This window comes from Saccopteryx leptura, chromosome 7, assembly GCF_036850995.1.
Source record: "Saccopteryx leptura isolate mSacLep1 chromosome 7, mSacLep1_pri_phased_curated, whole genome shotgun sequence".
Taxonomy (NCBI): domain Eukaryota; kingdom Metazoa; phylum Chordata; class Mammalia; order Chiroptera; family Emballonuridae; genus Saccopteryx; species Saccopteryx leptura.
Genome location: NC_089509.1, coordinates 106,693,297 through 106,719,948, shown reverse-complemented (window position 1 = coordinate 106,719,948; position 26,652 = coordinate 106,693,297). Strand labels below are relative to the sequence as shown.

The 26,652-nt window shown below is 45.4% G+C and overlaps 1 protein-coding gene across 1 annotated transcript in view; it reads right to left on the bottom strand.

Annotated features, from left to right (window-relative positions):
* The window catches only part of SGPP2 (sphingosine-1-phosphate phosphatase 2), a 99,593-nt gene that overhangs the window by 7,954 nt on the left and 64,987 nt on the right, over nucleotides 1-26,652 (bottom strand). Inside the window, exons 3-4 of the mRNA XM_066345815.1 lie at nucleotides 19,822-20,001; nucleotides 16,978-17,067 (exon numbers count right to left, since the gene is read on the bottom strand). Coding sequence (XP_066201912.1) covers nucleotides 16,978-17,067; nucleotides 19,822-20,001 — 270 coding nt within the window. The remainder of the gene's footprint in view (nucleotides 1-16,977; nucleotides 17,068-19,821; nucleotides 20,002-26,652) is intronic.

Genomic DNA, 26,652 nt, shown 5'->3' with positions numbered 1-26,652 from the left:
ATCTCCAGCTTGGCGCTGGATGTGCTGTGTTGTTTTGGGCAAATTTACAATCAGGACGTGGTTTTTTTTGGAACCGCATATATAGTCACGTGTCTGGCACGGTACACCAAAAACGAGCTAAACATACACACTGCTTCCTTACCTGATGACACAGCAGCAACGTGTCCCGTTTGCAGAAATACATTTCTGCAACCTTGGTTTTTGTTTTGCTTTGTTTCAAAAGAGCCAACCATCAGTAAGATCTATGGAGAAGACGAACTTTCCACAGGAGATAGTTGCATGCGTGGGTAAGAGGTCAGAAGGAAATAAACTAAAATAATGAGTGCTTTTTCCTGTTTGGATGTTACAGGTGATGAATCTTCTCCTTGCTGCAGTAGTCCCTAAATTTTCTACAGTTGGATGTTTGCTACTTTTATTGTAATAAAAATGTAATCCAGGAGAAGAAGAAATCAGAATTTTTCACACTAGGCAAAAAATAGAAATGACTGATGCTTATACGTTTTCACAACATGCCAAACAATGAAATGCCCCCAAGAATCTATATGATAATTAATGAATCCTCCCTCTATGATGTAACATTTAAAACGAAAGCCCAGAGGCTCCGTCTGTTGTGCCCTCCTGACCACATTGTGTGAAATGTAGCCAAACTTTAATTCACTTGACCAGTCAAGGTTTAAACAAATACTTTTAAATTATTTGAAAATAAATCATTGCATGAAACTAACACATTCTAGAGATAAAATGCAGAAAGATCTAAATCCCTTTGATTTTTGTACCTTATTTAAGTTTTAAGACATAGCATTCCGATAAAAGCTTGAGTTTTATTATATCTCATTACAGAAAACAATAATAGGGACAACAAGTGTTTAGAAAAGAATGAATAAAGCCACCCCAAGCATCAGGACAAATTTTAGTGAATGCTTATTCACACGCACAAACTAGTGTTCTTACTCTTGGCCAGACAGATACACTCCTTTCGGTGAACATCTCTAGATATGTCAGCAGCAGGCCCTTACCCTGAGAACGCCCAGCATGTGTGAATTCTGACCCTCCATAGGCGGTTTACAGCGACAAATTTACATTCCACCTCCAAACATCTTCACTAAAGAATGCTTTTGATGCCTGACCTGTGGTGGCGCAGTGGGTAAAAGCATCGACCTGGAACACTGAGGTAGCCAGTTCGAAACCCCAGGCTTCCCTGGTCAAGGCACATATGGGAGTTGATGCTTTCTGCTCCTCCCTCCCTTCTCTCTGTCTCTGTCTCCTCTCTCTAAAACGAATAAATAAAATCTTAAAAAAAAAAATTCAGCAGTTCAAAAAAAAAAAAAAAGGAATGCTTTTGAGCAGACCAGCACAAGGCAAGATTAGTTAACTAGAAGGAAGGGGCCTCAACAAACCCATTCATTCTATTGTTAGGGAAGAATGCATTCAGATCTTGGCACTATTTATTCTGAAAACTCTGTGATTCTGGTGTCTTCCCCTAGGCTCAGTCCCCTGCTGAGAACAGGAAGGACCCTCTCTGCCCTTGGCTGCCTTGCTGAGCCAGTGGAAGCCAGGAGCAGAGGAAAAGCAAGCCCTGCTTCTTTGTGGAGCCGGGAGTGCTCTGAATGCCAGCGGACCCTGACAGGAAAGCAAACCAAACAACCACAGGAACCAAGGAGGAAGTAGAAGGGGAAGGGGAAGGGGAAGGGGAAGAAGAGGAGGAAGAAAAAGAAGAGGAGGAGGAGGGGGGAAGAAGAAGAAGGAGGAGGAAGAGGAAGAAGAAGAAGAAGAAGAAGAAGGACAAGGAGGAGAAGGAGAAGAAGAGAAAGAAGAAGAAGAGGAGGAGGAGGAGGGGAAGGGGAAGAGGAAGAAGAGGGAGAAGAGGAAGAAGAAGAAGAAAGGAAACCCACCTCAAAACACTATAACTATTCTAGAAAGTATCTTGACATTAGAGACCAGTCCATGTTTCCTAGTGAACACATTCAGAATACTCTTCTTCCATGCTAGCTCACAAGGAAGTGAATTTCCGGGAATAAAGCAGATGAGACTCAACAACAGAAGCCAAATGGCAAGTGGGATGCATTGTCCACGAATATGAAGATAAATGGTTGCAGGGAGAGCCCTACATGTCACGTAATCAACACGTGTATGGGGGAAAGTGTGAATGCCTACGTTCAAAAACATGAACTTCCTATTGAAACCCAGGCGTGTCCACCGGGCTCGGTCAGCAGTGGGAAGCAGGTCGGCCCGGCCACGTGGCGTGAGTGTGAGCGGCAGCATCTCCTGGTAGTCAGGGCTGGGAGTGGGCACTCCGCCCCTGACGCCACCCCTTCCTGTGTCACGGCTGTTCTCTGTGCTACCGCATATCTGAGCACAAACCGGGGTTAGGGACCACCAGATGTGGCAGTCCACGGTGACGAGAGCGGGCTCTGAACAGCACTTACTGAAAACTCATGGAAACTCCGGAGGAATGATATTAATGAGAAAAAAGTATGCCAGCTTCAACCTTCAGCAATTTGAGAATAAATGCCTGCTTGGACACGAATATTTAAACCTTCACTAAAAATGATGGTGACATTGTAACAAAAATAGGTTTTCCATAGTGTGTTCAGAAAAATTGTATAAAACTCAGCTATAATATGTCGATGAAAGGTCTCAGGCTCAGTGAAGAGACAGCTGGTAGATTTTTGTTCGGCAGAAATACAGGTCACTTCTGTTCAGGGGAAAATGATAAGCCCAAAGGTTACAGTCTGTAGGACACAAAGAAGCTTTGTATATGACTCAGCAACCTTACTGTACTATTTCCTTATTAAATTGTCTGCAAATATTCAGTTCTCTTCACCTGATGGGTTCCTTCGCTAATTAACAAGTTGAATAAAATCTTTGACACCTACTCCTTTAGTATTTGGGCAAGAGTTATGATTTTACCATTGAAAGATTATACCTTTTCTTATTAATTTATTGTGTTTACATAGATGCTAATGTCACCTGTGTTGAAAGATTATACTTTAACAAGTAGAAAATTATTTCAATGTTTATTCGTGCAACTCTCTTGAATGACGGAATATGCCTATCCCATATAACGACAGTTACTATTCTTTATCTTGTTTTCTTTTGTAGAGTCTAATGGTGCTCGTGTGCTGAAAAAGTCAATTATTATGCTTCTTAATGGGATGATTTAAGAAGGCATTCTCACATGATTCTGTAATGTTAACTAGAAAGATATTAAGGAGTACTGTTTTATAACTCTATTCCATTGATAGCATGATTTAGAAAATAATCACTCACTTGTCCTGGCTTCACAGAATCTAACAATTTCACAGAGTAGAGCTTCGTGAAGCAGGAAAGAATTCCCCACACATAACCCCCATTAATATGAACAGCTCTGGTTATAACACATCACAGGGCTTGGCAGGTCCAGAGGAAGAGGACATGAGCTCCAGATAAGCTTCCTGGCAGGTTATAACATCATCCACAACTGCTAAGAAACGTGCAAGCGTGACAAGTACAGGGAATGGCCATCTGCTCGAAGCCACGAAAGACACTGTCAAACATTTCAGTGATTTTCCTCCAATCTGGACGGGTGCGGGGCCTCCCAGCAGCAAGAGGACAGAAGAAAGTCATGTTCGATGAGATGTCATCGCTGAGCAGGCCCTGCAGGATGAAACGCAATTGGCACCGTCCCCTTATTTGCTGGGATGTGAGTGTAGACAGTTTCCTTGCTTTTCAAATGGGTATCTTGTATCAGAATCTGTGGGAAGCTTGTTAAAGTGCAGGCTTTGATTCAGAGCTCCAGGCGAGGCCCGAGAATCTGCCTTGCCAACCAGCTCCCGGGTGATGCTGAGGCTGCGGCCAGGGGCCTCCGCTGTGAATGGCAACGACACCTCACCTTCGCTGAGTCACGGAGGCCGACGCGGATTCCTCATGCTGACCACGGCGGAGCTGAGTTCCTGGAGCTCTTTTTTGAAATATATAAAACGCAAACTTCTGCCTTGAGAGCGACAGAACCACCTCTGAAAACCCGAAAGTGCTCTTCTGGTGTAGACACACTGTACACAAAGGGGTGTGAGAGAAAGATCTGAGCATTCTTTGATGACCTTTTCTCAGGTTGAAAGCAAAAGCAAATCTGTCCCAGTCCTTTGTTCCTGACCCTGGAGAATGTGGGCTTGAACCCTTGAGTCCTGGCTCCCTGTGCAGAAACAGAACTCCCCGAGCAAATACTCTGCCTCCTGCATCACACTAGGAACCGGGGATTGCAGGCCACTCAAAAAATAGCAGTCTTGCTTTGCAGACTGACTTAGTAATGTCAAAGACGGCGATGCAATGTCTTTAATGAGGCTGCACAACCTCAGTGACAGAGATTGTCTCTTCCTTGTTATTAAGTGTGTGTCAGGTAAGAATAAGCTAAAGCCGGGTACCTTTATTAAAATGGAGGAATGAGATCCAGGGTACAGTGATGAACAAGACTGTGGTCCTTGGCTGACCCTGCATTTTCACAAACATGGAGAGCATTCAGGGGTGTGGAGTGGAAACCAAACTGGGCGATAGGCCGATGCACAGGAAATAATGTTATGGAGATTTCAGGGGCTGAAAGCAATCAAATAAAGTACAGCACTTACAGGAAGCCCTGTGCTGTTTTCCTTTGCTGAGTGAGCATGTTTTAGAGAACATTCCTACAGACCTACATAAACACAGACCTCGGTAACGTTTTGAGATTAAAATTAAGTTCTAGACCTTTAGCTGATGTTCAGAGCATAAGACGCAAGGCCAGCTACTTCACGCCCTACATCCATCTGCTGTGCCCCGATCGGTGCGCATCGGCTCACTGACAGGGCGTGCTTTATTGTTTGTGTTAAAAACCAGTCAGCCTCACTATTAGAAATTCATTTCAGAGCCCTCTGCCCATGGTCAACTCTCCCCACACAATTTTACAACTAGCACCAGACTGGATAAGCTGTTCTATTGTATGTATATATCCTGCTTTTTTTTCACTGACAGTATGTCACACACCTCTTTTCACGATTATAGGACTATGTTATTTTCATGGCTATATAACATCTCATTCTACTTACCGAGATCTGATTGATGGATATTTAGTGTATTCTCACTGTTTGCTATTATTATGCATTAATGAACCTGTGGAGGGATAGTACAGGATAGTAATTAAAAGCATGAGTTCTGAAGTCAGACTGCTTGGTTTTAAATCTCACTTCAGTTGTTTACCAACTAGATAACCTTGACCAGGTTACTGAACCTCTTTAAGCCTCCTCTGTAAAACTGGAGTGATAATATATTGCTCACAAATATTAGGGGACATTTCAAAATGAATATGAAGAGATAAAATATCCCCTAATTTTTGTAAGCCGTATAGTACTTTCTCATGGGGTGGCTGTAACCACCCTAGGAGGTAGTCAGTACATGTAAAGCACTTAGAACAGTGCCTTGCAGATCCTAAGTGCTTTATAAGTGTTTGTTACTGTTGTTTTTTTTCTTTCATGCTTGTGCAATTAAATGCTTTAGAGTGAACTTTTAGAAATGGGCTAAGAGCCTAGAAGGCTATGAATGACACTTTAGATTTTAATACATTCTACAAAACGCCCTCCTAAAATTATACACTGATGGATTAACCATACCTTTAAAAACAGTCAGCCTTGCTTGGCAAGCATGAAATTTGGAAAGTCACTGCCAGGCTGACCAGCCTGGCCACACTGATTCACGGCCCCCTGTTGGGACATGGAAACGCAAGCACCCAGTCAGGGACGCTGGAGGAAATGACACGGAGAATTCTATACCTAGCAAAAATATCCTTCAAAAATGAAAGTGAAATGGAGACGTTTCCAGAAGCACAACAACTGAAAGAATTCATCACCAGCAGAACCATGCTAAAAAAGACACTAACTAAAGTAAGTTAGAAGGAATGAGATGCCCACTGAAATCATGGAACTATTGGAAGGAATGAGGGACAACAGAAAGCACAAATATGTGAATAAACCAAAATATATATAACTATAAAACAATAAAAATAAGTCCTGTGGATTTAAATATAGGTAGAATTAAATTTTATTTAATGATTCACTCTTCCAGGAAGTGATAAAGATACTAATTTGCATTTGACTCTCATAAGTCAAAAATGCATGATGTAATAATCTCTTGGGTAGCCAACTAAAAAAATTGTCAAGACTTATAACAAGCTAGAAGAGGAGGAAAAATAGGAGAGTTAAAGTACTTGTTAATACAAAAAGAAAGCAGATGGAGAAAAAATTAACAAAGAACAAAATTGTCAATTAAATTTTAAAAAATCCAAGTATACAGTGTTCATAACACAGTAAAAATATGAGGATACAGAAAAGTCTACAGTAAAAGGCTGGAGAAATACTTTGCAAATACTAAAAGCTGTTGCTGCTATATTAACAAAGCAGGCTTTAAGGAAAGCGACGAGGAAGGACACTTCATAATGATAAAAGGGTCAACTTATCACAGAGATGACAATTTAAAGACTGTATACCAAATAACATAGCTTCAAAATATACGAAGGAGAAACTGACAGACTAAGAGGAAAACTAGACATATCCACAGTCATTGTGGGAGATTTTTATAGACCTCTCAGCAATTCAGAGAACAAGCAGAAAAGAATATTTCCAACTGAATGACGATGAAAAACAACTTACTAATACCTGTAAGGATGCAACTAAACATTTTTAGAGGGAAATGTAGAGCCTCGAGAGAGATTGGAAAAGAAGAAGGGCTATAAATCAATGATTACGAATCTACTTCAAATACTTCTCAGGTGGTGCCCAAAGCAGGACAGCTTCAGTTTTGTCATTTGCCTCCAGCGATGTTTCAGGCTTAATGTGCTCTAGTGTGCCCGAGTAATCGCCACCCCGGTTATTGTAAATACAGCATGGCCTGTACCTCAGAAGTCCCCTCCTGAACCTAACTCTGCATCTCCCCCATGGTCCCACTCTCCAGGTCTCTGGCACCGTACCTTCGCTGTCTGTGACACATATGGAGTTATCCAGTATGTGTCCTTTTGCATCTAGCTTCTCCCCCATGGTCCCCACTCTCCAGGTCTCTGGCACCGTACCTTCGCTGTATGTAACACATATGGAGTTATCCAGTATGTGTCCTTTTGCATCTAGCTTCTCCCCCATGGTCCCCACTCTCCAGGTCTCTGGCACCGTACCTTCGCTGTCTGTGACACATATGGAGTTATCCAGTATGTGTCCTTTTGCATCTAGCTTCTCCCCCATGGTCCCCACTCTCCAGGTCTCTGGCACCGTACCTTCGCTGTATGTGACACATATGGAGTTATCCAGTATGTGTTCTTTTGCATCTAGCTTCTTTTACTTCTTATTTTGTTTGTGATAGTCATGTTGTTATATATATTATCGTTTTGATTCATTTCATTCTTGAATAGCATTAAATTATATGACTATATCACATTTTATTTATTCCTTCTATAACTGATGGATATTTGGGCTATTTCTAGTGTAAGACTGCTATAAATGATGCTACTCTGAACTTTCCTTTTCATGCCTTTTAGAGCAAATAGGTATGTTTTACTGTTCAGTGTGACTGTTTTCTGAAGAATTGTACCAATGTACACTCCTACCAATAGGACATGAGATTTCTGGTTCTTGGAATCCTAGCAGCCCTTGCTAATGTCAGTCCTTCTCATTTGAGCCATTCTAGTGGGTGTACAGCAGTATCTCATTGTGTTTTTATTTTGATTTCTCTGATGAATGACATTCAGCCCTTTTTCATATGTTTATTGGCCTTTTTTTTTTTTTTTTTTTGTATTTTTCTGAAGCTGGAAACAGGGAGAGACAGTCAGACTCCTGCATGCGCCCGACCGGGATCCACCCAGCACGCCCACCAGGGGCGACGCTCTGCCCCTCCGGGGCGTCGCTCTGCTGCGACCAGAGCCACTCTAGAGCCTGGGGCAGAGGCCAAGGAGCCATCCCCAGCGCCCGGGCCATCTTTGCTCCAATGGAGCCTTGGCTGCGGGAGGGGAAGAGAGAGACAGAGAGGAAGGAGAGGGGGAGGGGTGGAGAAGCAAATGGGCGCTTCTCCTGTGTGCTCTGGCTGGGACTTGAACCTGGGACTTCTGCACGCCAGGCCAACGCTCTACTGCTGAGCCAACTGTCCAGGGCCTTGTTTATTGGCCATTTATACATCCTTTCTTATAGGGTACCTGTTTGTCTTCTGGACATTTTTTATTGGCTTTCTTGTCTTTTCTTTACTGATTTATTGGTGAGTCACTGGTCCGATATATGTGTTGTGAATTTCTTTTCCCATTCTGTGACTTGCCTCGTTATGCTATCGGTGGGAACTCTGCTGATATCTTTCTCAAGTATTTGAAGTAGATTCATAATCATTGATTTATAGCCCTTCTTCTTTTCTAAGGACCAGGCTTTCTATCCATAAAATTCTCAAGTCCATTAGGAGTTGTAGAACTGCCTTCTCCACTCCAACTATATCGTCAAGCCATCTGTCAAACAAAATGTGCAAAGCATTGGAGCAGTATGTCTTCAGATATTCTTCCCTCTCACCTAAGAACCGGTTCCTCACAGGGTCCCGATGCTTCCTACTGCTGACCACTGAGCCACGGTCCCTTCTATACATCAGGGCACATTCACCTCTAAGCCGCCTAGAAGCTCAGAATGGAGCACCGTGCCTGCATAGTATTTCATGTGGCATGGCACATTCCATGAAATATTTCACAAGATAAAGTTTATTCTTACAGGCAAAACAAAATAACGTTGAGAAAAATATTAGCTGCATGGTCGGGCCTGATTGCCTATGATGAATGCAAGAGTCCAACTAATGGATGAATCTTGTCAAATCTGACTCAATAGAGTACAAAGAAATGAAAGCAGAAAAACTGATTTATGAGCAGGTAACAGATGATATCCATTACAATCCACTCAACATCTACTGTGCACTTATGGTCAGGCTGTTGGGAACTGGTGTCTGTGTGTGGGGCGGGGGCGGGGGAGAGGAGGGGCAAGACACAAAAGTAAAGAAAGAAGAGTCTTAGCCTGAAAGGACTCACAATCTAATGGGACAGACAGGTCTGGATAGAACCGACCACATGCCTCTATCACAGCTTGCTACTACTGCTAATAAAGTCATATTTATACATTAAAATGCAAGATGACTTAAGGGAATTTGAATGACAATTTCCTGTGTCCTTTTATCTATGGAAATAGCAATGTGTGTAGTTAATGTTAAAATAAACCAATGTCAGGAAATCCTCATTCTTGTCACAGAGTTTTCCCTAGGATACCCACTCCTAGGACATTATCTGAAGCAGCATGTACCACAGTCCGCTCAGAGGAAACTACACCGCTCACAAAAACGAGGGGATCAGGGAACGTGCAGACACTCCAGTACTTTCAGCCTTTTGTACAGTGCGTTTCCACCAATGAAATAAAAGTTGGGTTTGCATCTCACTTGCATAATCAAATAACTTTCTTTGACTTGTCATTTGCTTTTCTGATGTTCTTGTTTAATAAAAAAAATCAAATGTTTTTCTTCTTTATCGCTACATATTCATTTTGAAATATCTCCTAATTTTTGTGAGCAGTATAGATGAGAAAAAGGACCCCAAAGCCTGATGAAAACGGTCACCTGGTGCTCTGTGACCATTCCCACCTCCCCACTGAGCCTGAGATGTAGGAAAGAGAAATGCTACATCCCCCCTCCCCCTTCAGAAATCAGGTCCCACCAGTCAGAATGCTCTCCCAGAATTTGGAAGGTGGAAAGGAAGGGGCGTGGCTTCTGTCTTCAGGACTTTGAATGACTGATACTAAGCATGTAAGATTTTTCTTTTCTAAGGAGTGTATCTGCCTCTGAAGAAGGTAAATCGTTTACTGAACTAGATTGAATTATTCTCTTATGATTGGATTGGATTTAGAAAGAAGGCTTCAGGCTCAGGTTTCAGTGGTTGGTTGAGGTATCACAGCAAATCCTGTCATCTTTCCTTCTGTTTCCCTATGAGGACAAACCAGCAATAACTTAGAGTTGCAGTGAGAATCAAGTGCAGGGGCAGGCTCCTATTTCTCAGAATGTCACAGCAACGGTGAACATTATGGCAGAAGTTCGTGTTTCTATTTTCCAAAAATCACATAACCAAATGGGAAGGTGTGATTCATTTTATAAGAGTTGATTTCACAAGCAAATTGTGAAGACAATGCCTTTTCCATTAAGAGAGATGCAGGAGCCTGACCAGGCAGTGGAGCAGTGGATAGAGCGTCGGACTGGGATGCGGAGGACCGAGGTTCCAGACCCCGAGGTCACCAGCTTGAGCGCAGGCTCATCTGGTTTGAGCAAAGCCCACCAGCTTGAGCACAAGGTTGCTGGCTCGAGCAAGGGGTCACTCGGTCTGCTGTAGCTCCCCGCCCCCATCAAGGCATATGAGAAAGCAATCAATGAACAACTAAGGAGCTGCAACAAAGAATTGATGTTTCTCATCTCTCTCCCTTCCTGTCTGTCCCTCTCTCTGATTCTCTCTGTCTCTGTCACAAAAAAAAAAAAAAAAAAAAAAAGACACAGGATTCTAATATAGAAAGACTTCATTCTTCAGTGAAACTGTAACACGCTGTTCAATCCCAAAAGCAAGTAGCTAATACAAGCAAGAAACACATGGAGACTGGCTTCCGTGGAAGGCAGATCAGTGTCTTAGTCCGATTTTGCCAGCACCTGGGCGCAGGTGAGTCGCACAGACCTGCCAGGTCTCACATCTGTGCTGGGCCTGAATGTGGCTGTTCTTCTTACTTATTTGGGAAACGTGGAGGCATTCTCAATACAACCTAGACTTTAAGAACTTCCCCAGGCTCCCTCATTAGCAATCTGGCATATAGGGGGCACTTCTGTGTCATTTTCCCTGAGGTCAATGACCTGCTTCCCCAGAGCCGCCTCTCCTGTGAACTCGGCCTCAGGGGCCCATCTCTGTAGCTGCAGGGCTCAGCCCTGCAGGCTTAGCCTCAGAGAGTTCCCTGCCCTCCCTCCACATCAGGCTAAGTGTCAGTTAATTGTCACGCTCCCTCACCGTGCACCACCTGGTGTCGCCCTGAGGCCCAGGCCACAGAAGGATAGAGCCCACTTAGTTCTAGTACTGCAGAAGAACTGAAGTCCATGCCGACCTCGGCCCCTTCAGATGTGGGCTTGCTGCCCTGCAGGGACCTCAGACCTCGACATGCGTCTGGTGCTCCGACCAACTCCTGTCTGTCCAGCCTCTGTGGACTGCGCGCAGGCGCACCCAGCGTCCGTCCTCGAGTTAGTGCGCGCCCCGGAGCCTCGCCACCCACATCTACAGAACAGGTGGAAAACCGTGCCCCAACTCACTACAACCCAGCTGTGGCTGTCTGCGCAGTGTTGAGAGAGCAGGTAAAAACATTAATTCGCTTATGTTTGTTCTTAGGGATCTATACTGTGAGCGGTTCTTGCCGGAAGTCGTGCTAAGCCCTGACTTTGATTCACCTAATACGGAGGCAGAAAGTGCCTGCGGTTTCGCTCCATAGCATCCTAACAAATGGCTGGCCGGACCTCTCCCATGGTTCTAAATGACAATGATTTGTTTTTCTTGAAAAAAAAATGAAAGAGACTTTAGCAACAACAGAGGATGCATGTTTTACCATGTGTTCTTACTATTTTTAAAACCAGAAATAATTCTCTATTTTTATAAAATGGTAAAAATATTTTTCTCCAAGGGAACGAAAAGACACGGGCATAACAACATGGCGCCTGGTACTCGGACACACAACCAAATTCCCTTTTGATCTCAGTAACTAACCCATCCGAGAGGAATAACTGAAAATAAGGCTTAGTGGGCTGTTAATTTAAACTACAATGAGCTTTCTTTTCCATATTAAGTGAGGCAGTTTGAAGTAAGTTGTTTTAAAGTATTTTCAAAGAACTTGAGAAAACACAGCAAAAATGCTCTAGTCTAAAGCCAGAACACAGTTTTGCACGGTTTGCAGATAATTTAATATTTGAGAAGCCTTTTCAACATTCTCCAACTCAAACCGAAGCTAAAGCAATACTTAGGGGGAAAAAGAAGAACACGAGTAAGCAAATAAGATCTAGTATCTATACAATTCCACAGGTCAAACAATTTAGGAACAATAGAGCAGCATTTCAGCTAATTCCGGTTCAAAATAATGGAACTGCCATTCACTAATCTAACAACAGAACTTCTGGCTAATTTTCCTGATAACATGTTAGGGATCACTGCTTTATCCAGCAAAAGACTTAAAGTCATTTCTGGGTCTGTTGATGAATTCCGTGCCTCAGAGGAAGGGAGTCTCATTGTCACCCCGGTTCTGGCCCTTCCTGAGGCTGTTATTTGAGTCTCTTCATACTGCTTTCCAGGAGGGACCCAGTGCTCCCAAGATATTTCCCCCTCCCCCCCCCCCTTTCAGCTAGCTGCCACTGGTTTACTCTTCAAACCAAGAGAACCTGAGACTGTACACCAAAAAATTGTTTCTGCAAATCATCAGTTAGGATGCTTTTCACTATGGGAAATACAAGACTAAAAAAAAAAATCAACTTGAGCAAAAAGGCACTTTCACCTTGAACAGTGAGCTTAAAGATGGCCCCAGGTACAGGATACTCAGCAGCCAGACCCCCCTGTTTGGTCCCCGTGTTTGCCAAGAACAGTGCTGATTTTTCCCAAAGGTCGGTTCTCCTGGGGTCCCCAAATGGCTGCTGCTCAGAGTTGGGACTGTGTCATCATTCCCACGCAGCAGGAGAGGGACCCTTCTCCAAGCAGGGACCAACCAGCATCATTAGATTTGGAAGCAGTATCCTGGCAGTGGGGTGCGAACAGCTCTGAGACGTCAGAATTCTCAGAATTTGTTCGGCATGGTGACTCCGTGGCGGAGGGGGTGTGGGAAGGAAGGAGCTAGGGGCAATGCCTGCATTTCTCACTTAGGCGTTTTGGTAGGCAGAGGCAAGGTGCCAGAGCTGGTTCGGCAGGACGTGTGGCAAGTGCGGGTCCCATGCCGCCCCCTGCTTCCCTCGGAACTACCCAGGGACCTGCTGGAGCCTGTCTGGAAGCTGTGACGTCACAGCAAATCATTCACCTCTAATAAAGAGTAATTTCTTAATGGGTGAGATAAGCTCTCCGCGAGCTGCTCTTCCCCTTCGTGCATAGAGGGCTGTTTACACAAAGCAGGCACCTCCTGAATGACTCACGTGCTGTGGGCACCCTGGCTGGGTGTGATTAGTAGCCTTGTCGATGTGGGCACGGTGGGCGCCTACACAGCAGCGTCTCCGCCTCCCAACTCTTGTTCTATTCAGAAACGTACCCGTGCCCCACCCTAAAGGCCAATTAGCCTAATCGGTGGCGCTCAACCATGGCTTCCCAGTAAAGTCAACTGACGAGCTTTGAAAAAAACACCACTGCCTAGGAGGACCCTCTTCTATACATTATTGTGGTAAAAAAAAAAACACACACATAACAACACTAGCCATCTTAACCACTTTAAAGTGTACAGTTCAGTGGCATTGAGTACATTCCCACTGTTGTGCAACCATCACCACCATATTCTTTCAGAACTTTTTCATCTGCCCAAACCCTATACTCGTTAAACAACACCCCGCCCCCACCCCTCAGCCCCAGGCGACCACCATTCTCTTCCTGTCGCTATGAATGTGACTACTCTAAGGATCTCCTGGAAGTGGGATCAGATCATATCTGTTCTCTTGTGACTGCTTAGCTCACTGAGCATTACGTCTTCAAGGCTGGTCCGTGTGGCAGTGTGTGTCTGACCTTCCTTCCTTTCTGAGGCCGGATCATGTTCCATTGCATGGCTATACCACTTGCTGTTTATCCCGTCATCTGTCAATGGGTTGATTCCATCTTTTCATTATTGGGAATAATGCCGCTGCTGTGAACATGGATGTCCAAATAGCCTCTGAGTTTTTTTTTTAAAGCTTCCCATGGGGCTTGAATATGCAGCAAAGGTTGAGAACCACTAGCACAGGGCAGTTCCCGGAGAGGGTGAGAGGCCCCAGGGAGAGGCATGCCCCTTAGTTAGCTCAATCCAGCTGTTTCATCTATAGTACTTGTCATCTCTAGTAGTCATACCTTGCACATCTGTCTCCATTGACAAACTCAAAGGCTCGGGAGGCCTGGCATCTGGGAGGAGGTTACTAAAGTTACCGCTGAATAAAGAAGACTACCAACCCACCATGGAATTTGATCCTACTATTAAAACCAATTGTTCCCTGCTGCTACTAAACTGAGGCGGCACCACTGGACCCTGGGCCATGCCTCTGGCCCTGACTGGGGCCTGGGCCTGAGTCAGGGTCTAAAATCTCCTTGATATAAAATGATGCGTGTGAAGGAAGCCCCTAGCACAGACAGTGGGACAGGACGGTGGTGGGAGGGGTAGTTGCTACGGCCCCTTGTCTGGTTTCTTCCAGGCAGAGGGTCCAAAGAGGGTAGCTATACCCCTCCTTTGTGTCTGAGTGAGACGCCCGAATGGCCTTCCCCACAAATATCGGCTTCCCCAGCCCCACAACCCACTGTAAAAGGAAAAGAAAGTCGTGTCCCTGTGTTTTTGCTGAGGTGGGTTTTCCGTGCCCTCCGTTCACGCCACATTCTTGTGTTTACTTTGGTCTTCATTTCAACCTGAGTTTCCAAGTTCATTTTTTTATTCGAGCCTATGGCAGTTAAGATGTAGACCCCGATAAAAGAAATACCAAAACACCCGAGAAAGCTCTGCTTCACTCCATATTTAGGTCAGTGGAAGCGCTCGGAGAGAACCTCTTCAAAGGGGAAGCAGCTGACGGAGGCTGGCCTCCTCCCCTTTGTCTTAGAGGCCAGCGACACACGGGGCCCTGGGACAGGGACAGCAGGCACGTGCCTTGGGAAGTGGAAGAGTGAGCTTGGCCCCTAATTACTTCTGTAGCATTTTCAAGATCTGGGAGCTGGGGCCAGGATGAGGGTGGGGCACAGAGGCTGGGTCATGAGGGGTCTGTGCCAGTCTTTATTTGAAAGGCGGATGTTTTGTTCACTGTGGATATTTTTTGCATTAACTTTGCTTTTCTGAAGTACCACACTCAAACCATTTATGTTGATTCCCTGCTTGGCGTCCCTTCGATTTGGTGACTCTGTGCCTCACGTGACCCTGCCCCTCTGGTTCCTCCCCGCCTCTCTCTGAGCCAGGACATGCAGTTTTAAGAGGAAGGTCTAGACTTGCTCTCGTTCTCACACAGCTATCAGCCCCCTTTCTCTGGGCTGACTTCCTCCCAGCTCTCTGCCTCTGCTCACTGGGACAAACTCTCCCGCTCGGTCTGTCCACCCTGCTGCTCTGCCCCCTTTCTGGGGTAGCCGCCACCAGGGCACCAGGAAGGAACAAGAGGGCCATGAAGCGTGGCCCTTCCGTGGGGTCTTTTGCTAATGCAATTTTTGAGCTTCAGATGGAGAGAAACACAATTAAGAAGGGCCTGTTCCTTTCTCAAGAAATCCTTCTTGCACCAATTACGATGCTAAATAGTGCCCGTGGTGAGTCACGGCCAGCCGTAGGCTGTGGAACTTCCAGGCAGCTGGCCATACACCAGGAAGTAGAATTCTATGTAATTTTAACTGTGCTAAGTGTGGCAGCCCAGGAAAAGATTACTAATATTGTAAAAGGGTGGACAGATCTTTAAATGCAGATAACCCTGTTTGAGCAATAACCCAAACAGCTAAATGTATTTATCACTAAGAATTAAATAGGAAAGAAGACCATAACAACTCAGGCCTTATGAAAACTATTGTACTACGTGGGCTGAAAAAAATTTATTTATTTATTTTGTATTTTTCTGAAGTTAGAAGTTGGGAGGCAGTCAGACAGACTCCCACATGCGCTGGACCGGGATCCACCCAGCATGCTCACCAGGGGGCAATGCTCTGCCCATCTGGGGTGTCTCTCCATTGTGGCTGGAGCCATTCTAGCACCTGAGGCAGAGGCCATGGAGTCGTCCTCAGTGCCCAGGCCAACTTTGCTCCAATGGAGCCTTGGCTGTGGGAGGGGAAGAGAGAGACAGAGAGGAAGGAGAGGGGGAAGGGTGGAAAGCAGATGGGCGCTTCTCCTGTGTGCCCTGGCCGGGAATCGAACCCGGGACTCCCACATGCTGGACTGAAGCTCTACCTCTGAGCCAACTGGCCAAGGCCAAGAATTTTTTAAGAAGGCCCCGATGGCCCTGGCTGGGTGGGTCAGTGCATAGAGGATTATCATGGCACACCGGGGGTTCAATCCCCAGTCAAGACACAGATGAGAAGCAACTAATAAGTGTACAACTAAGTATATAGAACTAAGTGGAACGAGTTGATGGTTCTCTCTTTCTCTTTCTTCCTTTCTCCCTTCCTCTCTCTCTCCCTTTCTCTCTCTCCCTTTTCCTCTCTCTCTGCCCCAAATCAATGAAATTTTTTTAAAATAGAAGGTCCAGATGGCCCTACATTGAGTATATAAATAAATGTGTGTATCTCTGCACCCCCACCACCTCCAGCACCACCTCCAGCCTAGAACAGTAAGGAGGAAGTGAGCCATGATTCTGGGCTCTTCTGACCTAGTGAGACCCTTACCCTGCAAGGGCAGATGAGACCCCTGAAGTTCGGGCTGATCTCTGGGAGGATCCAAGTGGGGAACGGCATTCACACACCACGGCCTTTGCCCCTGGGTGTGTGTTCTGCACTGCTTGCTTCACCAAGCAGTAAACCAACATGAAAATAAGTGACCCAAGTATCTGTCACTGTTCCAGCCAATCTTCAAAGCCACGAGAATCTAGCCCAGCCCATCCTCCTTGATACTATCTCAATAAATCATTACTGTTATTATGAATGTGCCATAAAAACAACAATTACCTAACTCACTGGCCTGCTGGGAAATGTAATTACATAGGCAGATAGCTGCTTTATGAAAACATCGTGTGAAGAACAGCCTGACACACCAGCCACACCGCTGCACAGACAGTCACCCCCGGACCCAGCTGCCATCTTACCAGGACTGTGTGCATCCCGGTGTACAGCCTGCTGAGGCACACCAGCGCGGAGAACACCACCGCCATCGTCAGCCCCAACGCGAAGGGATACTGGGGGAAGAAGAGGACACAAGGGCGTTAGCGCATGCGCACCCGCAGAGGCAGGGCCACAGGAGGGGTCAGGACTCCTGAGCCTCTCTGACTGACAGTCTCACCCTCGCACGCCCTCGACCAGCCACCTGACGATCTGAAACCTGTGGAAATGGGAAACTGAGGGACGAGAGAGGAAGGTGCCTAGAAATGTAGTTCTGGAAGGAAGTTTCACAGCATAAGATGTAATGCAACTTGAACTTGGCTTTCAGACCGACGTCCACAGCTATTGGGCTGGCTGTTTCAGGGGAGCAGATAATGACTTATTTCTACCTACTCTTAGAGTAAAACACACAAAGTAGATGGTGTTGGGCAAGGGGCAAGCAAGATGGACAGTGCCAGGTCCTGGAAGATCAGTCACCTGCTTCAACACACACTGTGGTGATCAAGTTTGGTGACAATGGGCCTGTGCTAAGAATGGGCACATTTAGGTAGAGATGTCAAGGCAGAAGTCCAGACTTGACTAAATCTCAACACTTGTTGGTGGAAGAGCAGCCACGGGAATCTGGATAATGCCGAATCATATAGAAAACATACGAATAATCTGCCCATCAACTAGGCAGAGAGGTATAACTCCCTAGCTTCAGGGACTGACGTCTGTGCTCTTCCATGGAGAAGGGTAAAGACAACAGAGAACTGTCTATATTACACAAAGCACTTTGTAGTCATAGTCTCATTTAATTTTCACCCAACCCTCGGAGGTAGGTTCTATAATTAGTCACATTCTACAAATGAGGAAATCCTTAATCAGAATAAGTAACATTAAACTTTAGCATTAAATTTTAGCCCCCAGAGGCTTCCTCATCAATCAACGCATTTGATCCTCAAAACAGGAGCCAAGGCTCAGAGAGGCACAATGACTTTCCCAGGGTCACACAGCCGGAGATAACAGAGTCAGAACCGGAAGCCACACCTTCGGAGGCCAAGTCCAGCATGTCCTTTCCAATGTAACATGTGAGTACAGTAACACATGGCTGTAGGTCCTTTTGTTGTTGTTGTTGTTGTTGTTGTAGGTCTTTTCTTAAGACATCATTAACTGGGTATCACTTTCTTATCAAAAGAGCGCTAAAAATTAATGAGTTAATGCATTCTGAAATTAGAGTCTGGGCCATAGGCTCAGCACATATTTATAAAAACAAGTCCATATTTAGTGCTATTTAGGAGCAATAACTCAAATTGCTAAATATAGTTATCATTAAAATGAGGGGCCCTGGCCAAGCGGCTCAGTGGATAAAACATAGTCCCATTCAGTCTCCCCGGTCAGGACACATAGAAGGAGCAGTCAACAAGTACGCAGCGAGATGGAACAACTACGGGGAAGAACGAGTTGATGCTTCTCTCTCTCTCCGTCCCCTCCCTCTCAAATCAATGGAAAAAATTAAGTCGGACAGAAAACCATAACAGCTCAGGCCTTCTGAAAACTGCTGCATCATGTGAGCTGAAAAGAATTCTATAAAAAAAAGGCCCGGTTGGCCTTGCAACGAGTGTATAAATAAATAGTGGTGGCGGTTGTTCCCCTGCGGTCAGCCTCTACTCGCTGGTTTTTTCCGAAGTGGCATCAGCGTGTTCACAGGCCTCTGTGGATGCTGAGAGCGGCCCGACGGGGGCTGATGCTGGGCCCTCTATGCCCTTCCGGGCAGACGTCTCTGGGCACCACACAGCTGAGCAGTCTGCATTAAATTAACCCAGACAGTTCTGGGGCACGCAGATACTTTTTTGATCCTGGCACAACAGTGAAGCAAGGTACCACACAAGACTATACCCGGTCCCTTCCCCACTGAGGAAACCGAGGTCCAGCCCCAGGTGACCGGGTAGATGGCAGCCCCGGTAAAGCCAGGACCCAACACGAATCTTGTCCTCTTCCAGCCCCAGCAGGCTGACCCCCCATTTCTGTATAACCTGGAGTGCAGAACGTCCCGGGTAACCTGCGTGTCGGTGCAGGGAGCAAAAACGCTGCCGTTTATGAATAAGAGCGCCAGATTTAACGAAATCTAAGTTTTCTCACAGGGCAAAGGTGAAATTATGAAAACTAATTATGAAATTAAACACAAACCGGAGCAAGAGTTCTGAGACCAGCAAAACAAATCCTCACGGCTGCGATAATACAACTTTCAGAAGGTCGGGATAACCAGCAGCTCAGCAGATAGTGAAATCCTTCTATTCTCAGCATTGATTCATCTCCTGGAATTGAGACAGTTTCCTGGAAAGCATGGAGTCGCAACCAGGGGCAGAGGCATCCTTGGGGAATAATCTGGGGCACAGACTCTTCTGCCCCCAGCCCTGGGAAGTCCAGCAGGAGGATGTCGTGGGCTCATCACTTATGAGGATCACGAAGGCCATGTGTCCGTCACACACAGGATGAGAGCCCCGATTCGAGCACTGCCCCATCAGGCAGTCCAGGGGACAAACGCTTTCTGAAGTGGGGAGACGACATGCCCTGGCTCCTGGACAGCCCATTACGCCAGTGTTGTTATTCGTGATGTCCACCTTCATTCTCAGGCACAACCTGGCTTGCATACTAAATTATAGAGGCCCTTTGCTGATGAAGAAATTGTCATCGACAGCTCAGTAGGTTTTTATCCCCCGCCGGTGTCACTTCCTAAACCTCCAGGTCCCCCAATGCAGCTTGCAAAGACAGTTCTCAAGTGGAGCCTCTCTCTGCTCTCTCGTTGTACGGGGGGCCCGCCCAGGAGGGAGAGGGGTCAGGCGCCTTACCTGGTACCGGTCCATAGTGGAGATGAGGAGGGTGAAGGAAATGGCCGTGGCCGCCATGGCGTGGGTAGACGGCATCCCGTACTCAGCGATTATTCTCTTCTCCAGTATCACGACGGGAGGGGAGGAGGGGCGGGGCCACTTCAAGATATCCTTGGCCACCTGGCCAATATACATCACCAGCTGCAAAGCCAAAGGGCCAAGATGAGTCTAACCAAAGACGTAAAATTCATAAACTCCTACATGTCATGAATTTGTTTCGGGTTTCCCTGTGTTAGCCCCCACCCCCACCCCCAGCTATTGGGAAAGCCTTGCAGAGGGGTCCTGAATCGTTGAAGAGAGAAACAGGCATCCTGGATGCCACAGAACAACCAAGACATGAAAATAACTCACTTTATTTTAGTCAGACAATTAGCAAACATTTATACAGCTCCTATGTGTGCCAAGCGCTGTTCTCAGAGCTGTACGAATGCTAACTTACTCCAATAACATCTGTAAAGTGCAGACCAACTTTACAGATGAGTAAACCATTGTATGTGATCAGTAAATGGTGGGTTTGAATCCACATCGGCTTTGAAATCTGTGCCTTAAACAGCCACAGAGTAGTACTTATCCAGGCACAGGACGGTCCTGGACGAAAGACCATCTAATACTCAACGCAGACGGCCATGGTTTTCAAGGTTTCACCAGCAGAGTGACTGTTCTGTGAGACTTCTAGCTGAACAGTTTTTCAATGCTACTGTTATTCCCATTATATGTAGGCAACAAACATACTGGACTTAACTTCATTCAAACCTGACGAGGCAGTGACGCAGTGGATAAAGGATTGGATTGGGATACGGAGGACCTAGTTTTGAAACCCAGAGGTCACCAGCTTGAGTGCGGGCTCATCGGCTTGAGCACAGGGTTACTGGCTTGAGCGTGGGATCATAGACATGACCCATGGTCTTGCTTGAGCTCAAAGATCGCTGGTTTAAAGCCCAAGGTCATTGGCTTGAGTCCAAGGTCACTGGCTTGAGCAAAGGGTCACTTGCTCTGCTGTAGTCCCCCAGTCAAGGCACATATGAGAAAGCAATCAATGAACAACTAAGGTGCCGCAATGAAGAATTGATGCTTCTGAACTCTCTCCTTCCCTGTCTGTCCCAATCTGTCCCCTTCTCTCTCTGTCTCTGTCACAAAAAAAAGAAATAAAAAACTTTATTCAATAAGCAGAAGCATCAGTATAATAAGTGATATGGTATTTTCAGCCTTAAAATAGAGACAACTCAATCTGGAGTTTTTTCAAATGACTTTTGCATGATACCGTTAATGAAGAAATTTCCTCTCCCTTTTCATGGTTTTTCTGAAAGCAGAAGATAGGAATCAAAATTTGATTTCTATACCCTCCAGAAAGGATTAGGTCTGCTAAAAACAGATTAATTTTGTCCAAGAGTTTTACAAGATGGCAATTTCATGACCTGTTATAAAAGGGGAGAAAGCAAACCATTTCTATCAGACTCCGCATTTCCACTCAGAGTGTGGTCAGAGGGCAGCCAGCCTCCGCACTGCACAGGTGCTATTTTAAAATGCAGATCCAGCCCCCAGCCCCGACCCACTGAATTAGAATCCCATTTTCACAGGACTCCTAGGTGAGTCGTGTGACCATGAGAATTTGAGAAGCCTTGCTTTACATGGGATTCTTGCACTGGTCGCTTCGTCATGGGCTTTAATCATAAACTTTCTTATCCTACCATGACCGTAGTGATCTCACGAGGGCTTTGTTCAGCTCCTGATGGATGGGGTTACCTCGCTTTGGAACAAAACCCACTCTGGGAAGACCATTTCAGAACAATTCTGATGAGTCAACCAGATCGCCTTAGGGTTTCCCACATTCTGGTGCTTTCTTTTAGCTCGTTTGAGTGCCAGTTAATTGTGAGCATTATTCCAGCGTGGCCAGCAGCCCCCAGAAGGCCCTGCTCCTGTGTCGTGCTCCTCGGCCACATTGCTCTGGGCTAGAAACCAAGAACCACTGTCTGTGCACAGCAGGCCACATTCACAAGCTCTAAAGCCTCAGGGACAATCACTCCAAATTCCAGAGCTGTGGCTTCTAATCGGACTTTGAAACTTAACCTCTTTACCATCCCCTTATTACCGGAATCCACTGTCCTGGAAACCAGCTCAGTCTTTTATGTTTCTGCCTCCCTCCTGCGAACCTGGAAAAACCACATCAGACTGACTATTGTTTGGGGAGTTGGAAAAACTTGCAGATACTGCTGTCCAGCAAGGATTTCTCAGAAGCTCTCTTCCCCACTCACTCACATGCACAAAGTATGACAGACATAGTGAGGAACGCTAGCTGGTTCAGAACTACTCTAAAACCCTGGAGGAAAGGAAACCTTCACATCACAAAGTGAAGACAGACCGGGCAACCCTCCTTCGGACAAAATTTAACAGCCTTGATGTTCATGAGTCCCTTTGACTTCATTTCTGGGTCACCTTTTGTGTTTGAAGGATGTTTTTAAGAATTAGGGCAGCTGTTCACTTCACTTAAAAATATTGCCATAGCAGCCTGACCTGTGGTGGCGCAGTGGATAAGGCGTTGACCTAGATAGAATGCTGAGGTCGCCGGTTTGAATCCCCGGGCTTGCCTGGTCAAGGCACTTACAAAAAGCAACTATAATGAGTTTATGCTTCCCACTCCTCCATCTCCCCTTTTCTCTCTCTCTCTCTCTCCTCTCTCTAGAAATCAATAAATAAAAAAAAAATTTTTTAAACTTCTTAAAAAAATGTTGCCATAGCTACACCTTGTTTCTGATCAATAAATTTCAAACAACTACTGTTATGACAGCTCTCTTTAAACAAACAAACCAGAAAAAGCCCTCTTTTTCAAGTTGTACAGGAAGAGTACCACTTACGAGGCGGGGGGGGGGGAGGGGGTGTCCTGTCTCTGCCATCACACTCATTACAACAAACCTATGAAGTGCCAAGCTCTGTATTAGGTCCTTATCCTTGAGTGGGGAAAACAGTCACAGAAACAGAGGATCTCATTGTAATGCAAATCTGCTTTGAGAGAAATTACCCACACAATTCTATGGGTATGGCTGTATGCAGAGACAGACTTCGGTTCAACCTCGAGGACCAGGAGCGCTTGGGCTGAAGGTTAAAGGGAGACGGTTTAACTGAGATGACCAGTGGGTAGAGAGGCGCCTCGCTGGCCAGAACAGCATGAGCAAAGGCTTGCAGAGTGGTGCCGGGTGGTATTTAACGGGAGCTCCTAGGAGGTTAGGACCAGCAGAGTTTAAACTGTGAGGCACACCACTTCGCCTCTATTAGAATGGCCAAGATAAAAGGGACCGACCAGTCAGGGTGTTGGGGAAGACGGGGAGCCCCCAGAAGTTCCTTACCCCACTGGAAGACATGCAAGACGGTACAGCCACTTTGGAAAAGAGCTTGAGGGTTTCTCAAAATGTGAAACATACACTTCCCATGGGATCCCGCTCTGCCACCCCTGGGAATTTACCCATGAAGAATGAAAGCATAAGTCACACAAAGATTTGTACATAAACGCTCGTGGCAGCTCCTCTGTAATAGCCCCAAACTGGAAACATCCCAACTTCCATCGGCATGTGACCAGATAAACAAGCTGTGGTATAATCATACAGTTGCATACTTCTCAACGATAACAACAAAATAAACAACTGACACCATACCCAGCACGAATGAATCTTAAGATAATTATGCTGAATTTCTGAAGAAGCTAGATCCAAACGAACAAAGACAGTACCTACTACATATTTTCATTTCCAAAAAATTCTTCACTTGATTTTAGCCAAAAGGCCGAGAAGCAATCTATAACATTCTTGAAAGTGCAAATGACATTATAGAACAGAAAGCAGATCAGGGGTTGCCAAGGAGGAAGGAAAGATATTACAAATGAGGAAACTTCTGGGAGTGACGGAGATTTATCTTAACTATAGTGATTTCAAGGGTATATACATATGTGGAAATGTGCCAAGCTCTACATTTTAAATATGTGTAAATGTTGTGACTACACTAAGAATTATTCGATTGTATACTTTTTAATTAAATTTATTGGGATGACACTGATCAATAGGGTAATAAAGGTTTTTTCAATTGTATACTTTAAATGAATCAAGTGTGTAGTATGTGAACTATACCTCAATAAAGCTGTTAAGTCTGTGCAGTTTATTGCACGTCCATCACACCTCAAATAGTGGTTGTCTAAGTCATAGATAGGCGGCTTGTCAACAACAGGAACCTATTTCTCACAGTTCTGGAGGATAGGAAGTCCACGATCAAGGTACCAGCGAGGAACTGCTTCCTGGGTCACAGATGGATGGCCATCTTCTCTCAGGACTTAAAACATGAGCTTTCAAGCCATGAAAAGACATGGAGGAAATTTAAACGCATATTACTAAGTGAAAGAAGCCAATCCAAAAAGCCTACATACTGTGTGATTTCATCTATATGATATTTTGGGGAAGGAAAAAGGATGGAGACCGTAAAAAGATCAGCGACTGTCAGGGGGAAGGGGAAGGGAGGCTAGCTGGCACACAGAGGATTGAACAGGTGAAGCTACTCTGCATGGCCCTATAATCGTGGACACATGTCATTATACATTTGTCCACCCCACGGCACGCACAGCAGTGAGCTCAAATGTAAACGATGGACGCTGGGTGATTGTTACATGTAGAATCACTTGTAACAAATGTCCCACTCCGGTGCAAGATGTTGGCGACAGGGAAGGCTGTTCACGGGGACGGGCAGGGAGAGGAGAGTGGATACACGGGAGTTCTCTGCACTTTTTACTCAGCTTTGCTGTGAACCTAAACCGCTCTGAAAAATCAAGTCTGCTCTGGCTGGACAGCTCAGTTGGTTAGAGCTCTGTCCCAATGCACAAAGGTTGCCGGTTTGATCCCCAGTCAGGGCACCTATAGAAACAGATCGATGTTTCTGTTCTCTCTCTGAAATCAATTAATAAAAAGTATTTTTTTAAAAAAAAAAAAGTCTATAAAAAGGGTCCCATAGCAGAAGAGAACTATTTCCCCCATTCAGTTTGCAGTCAAACAGCATAATGATTAACTCGATAGAGTTAATAGAGGACTTTGCCCTACATAGAGGACTTTGTACCTAAAGGGATGGAATTAAGCTCCAACATCTATCACATTCCTTTGGGCTCAGGCCCTAAAGGCCTGTATATAAAGGAAAAACCCCACGGGGGGGCCAGCACTAACACCTCAGCACAGCGGCTGAGTCCCCTGCGGGGTGCTGGTGGTGATGGGTGGGGGAGGGGGCGCGTAGCATTTCCCCCTGAGGAATTAGCTGGTTTCCTTGCTTCTGTTCTGATTACAAGGTAAAGGAAATTTATAGGCAGGAGGAGAAGCTATTTCTTTGGCTAGTCCACTGCTGATCTGAAGCAGACAGAAAGCCTTTCTCATGAGCCAGTTCTGCCAGCCTGAAACACGACCTCCTCACAGCCTGGAAGGACTTCCAACGCGGGTCCGTCCTTGACAGCTGGGCTCATCCGGGGCAGCAGAGACAACAGCACATTTCCTCTTAGCGTGGTGGCCCTGTCTAGTTATTACAACCCCAAATGACCAGTTTACTGTGTCAAACACATCTCCAGTGAACAGGGCTTCACTCTTCACATTAGCATAAATAAAACCGAAATAGTTTAGAAAACAGAAGGTCATCAGAACAGCATTACTGCTAGTAAAGCAGCCGCAGGACTTCCGTAAACAAAGCCATGTGTTCATTTTTTATACACGGGGACTGCTGGCTGCTCCGCCCCTCCATTTTCTCTCTTCCCCACAAAGCATCCCAGCCCGTGGTGTGCAGGCTCCACTCTCACTGTAATAAAAGCCAGGTCCACTGCAGGATGGAGGAGATACCAAGAGATTCTTTTTAAATTACACCTCCCTCAACAACGCCCTTTAGCCACAAATTTTGAAAAACTCTAACATCTTTCTTTTTTCTGGCTACACCCATAGCTCCATCTACCATCTGGAAATCATGGCACAAGAGATTAACAGGAGTATATGATATCTCCCAGTTCTCATGGGGCAAAAACTCTGGGAATTACAGTCTATCCATGGATTTATTTTGAATAAGCCAGGGATTAGTTATATCCTTCCTTAACTGTTGGAGAGCAGAGAACAAGGAGATGTAACCCACAGACCACAGTTTCTCTTCCAACATGCTCACGTCCTTTTTCTTCATCGGTCCAAATTAAGCTTGTTCCCCTTCTCCTCTGATGATTAATATGATGATTTGGAGAAGGAGAGACCAAGACACCCAGCCATTCCACTCCTAGGTACATACCCAAGAGAACTGAAAACATGTCCTCACAGGCATGCTCTTCGCATCATCCTTCATAATAGCCACAAAGTTGAAACAACTGAAACCCCAATCAACAAATGAATGGATGGACAAAATGTGGTACAGCCTGAGGGCAGAATATTATTTGACCATAAAAAGCAATGAGGTGCTGAATCACGCTACATACAGCACGGATAAGCCCTGAAAACAGTCTGCTAAGTGAAAGAAGCCAGACATGCAAATGACAAATACTGTACGAATCCAGTTTTATTTTGTATGACTCCATTTACATGGAATGTTCAAAACAGGCAAATCCATAGAGACAGAAAGTAGATGAGTGTTTGTGTGGGGCTGGGGGGGAGGGTATGCAGAATGAGAGCCAGAGGATATGGGTTTCTTTTGGGGGAGACAAACATGTCCTGGAATTAGGCAGTGGTGATGGTTGCACAACTTTGTGAATATGCTAGAAACCAGTAAATGATGATACTCTTTAAAACGGTAAATATCGTGATATGT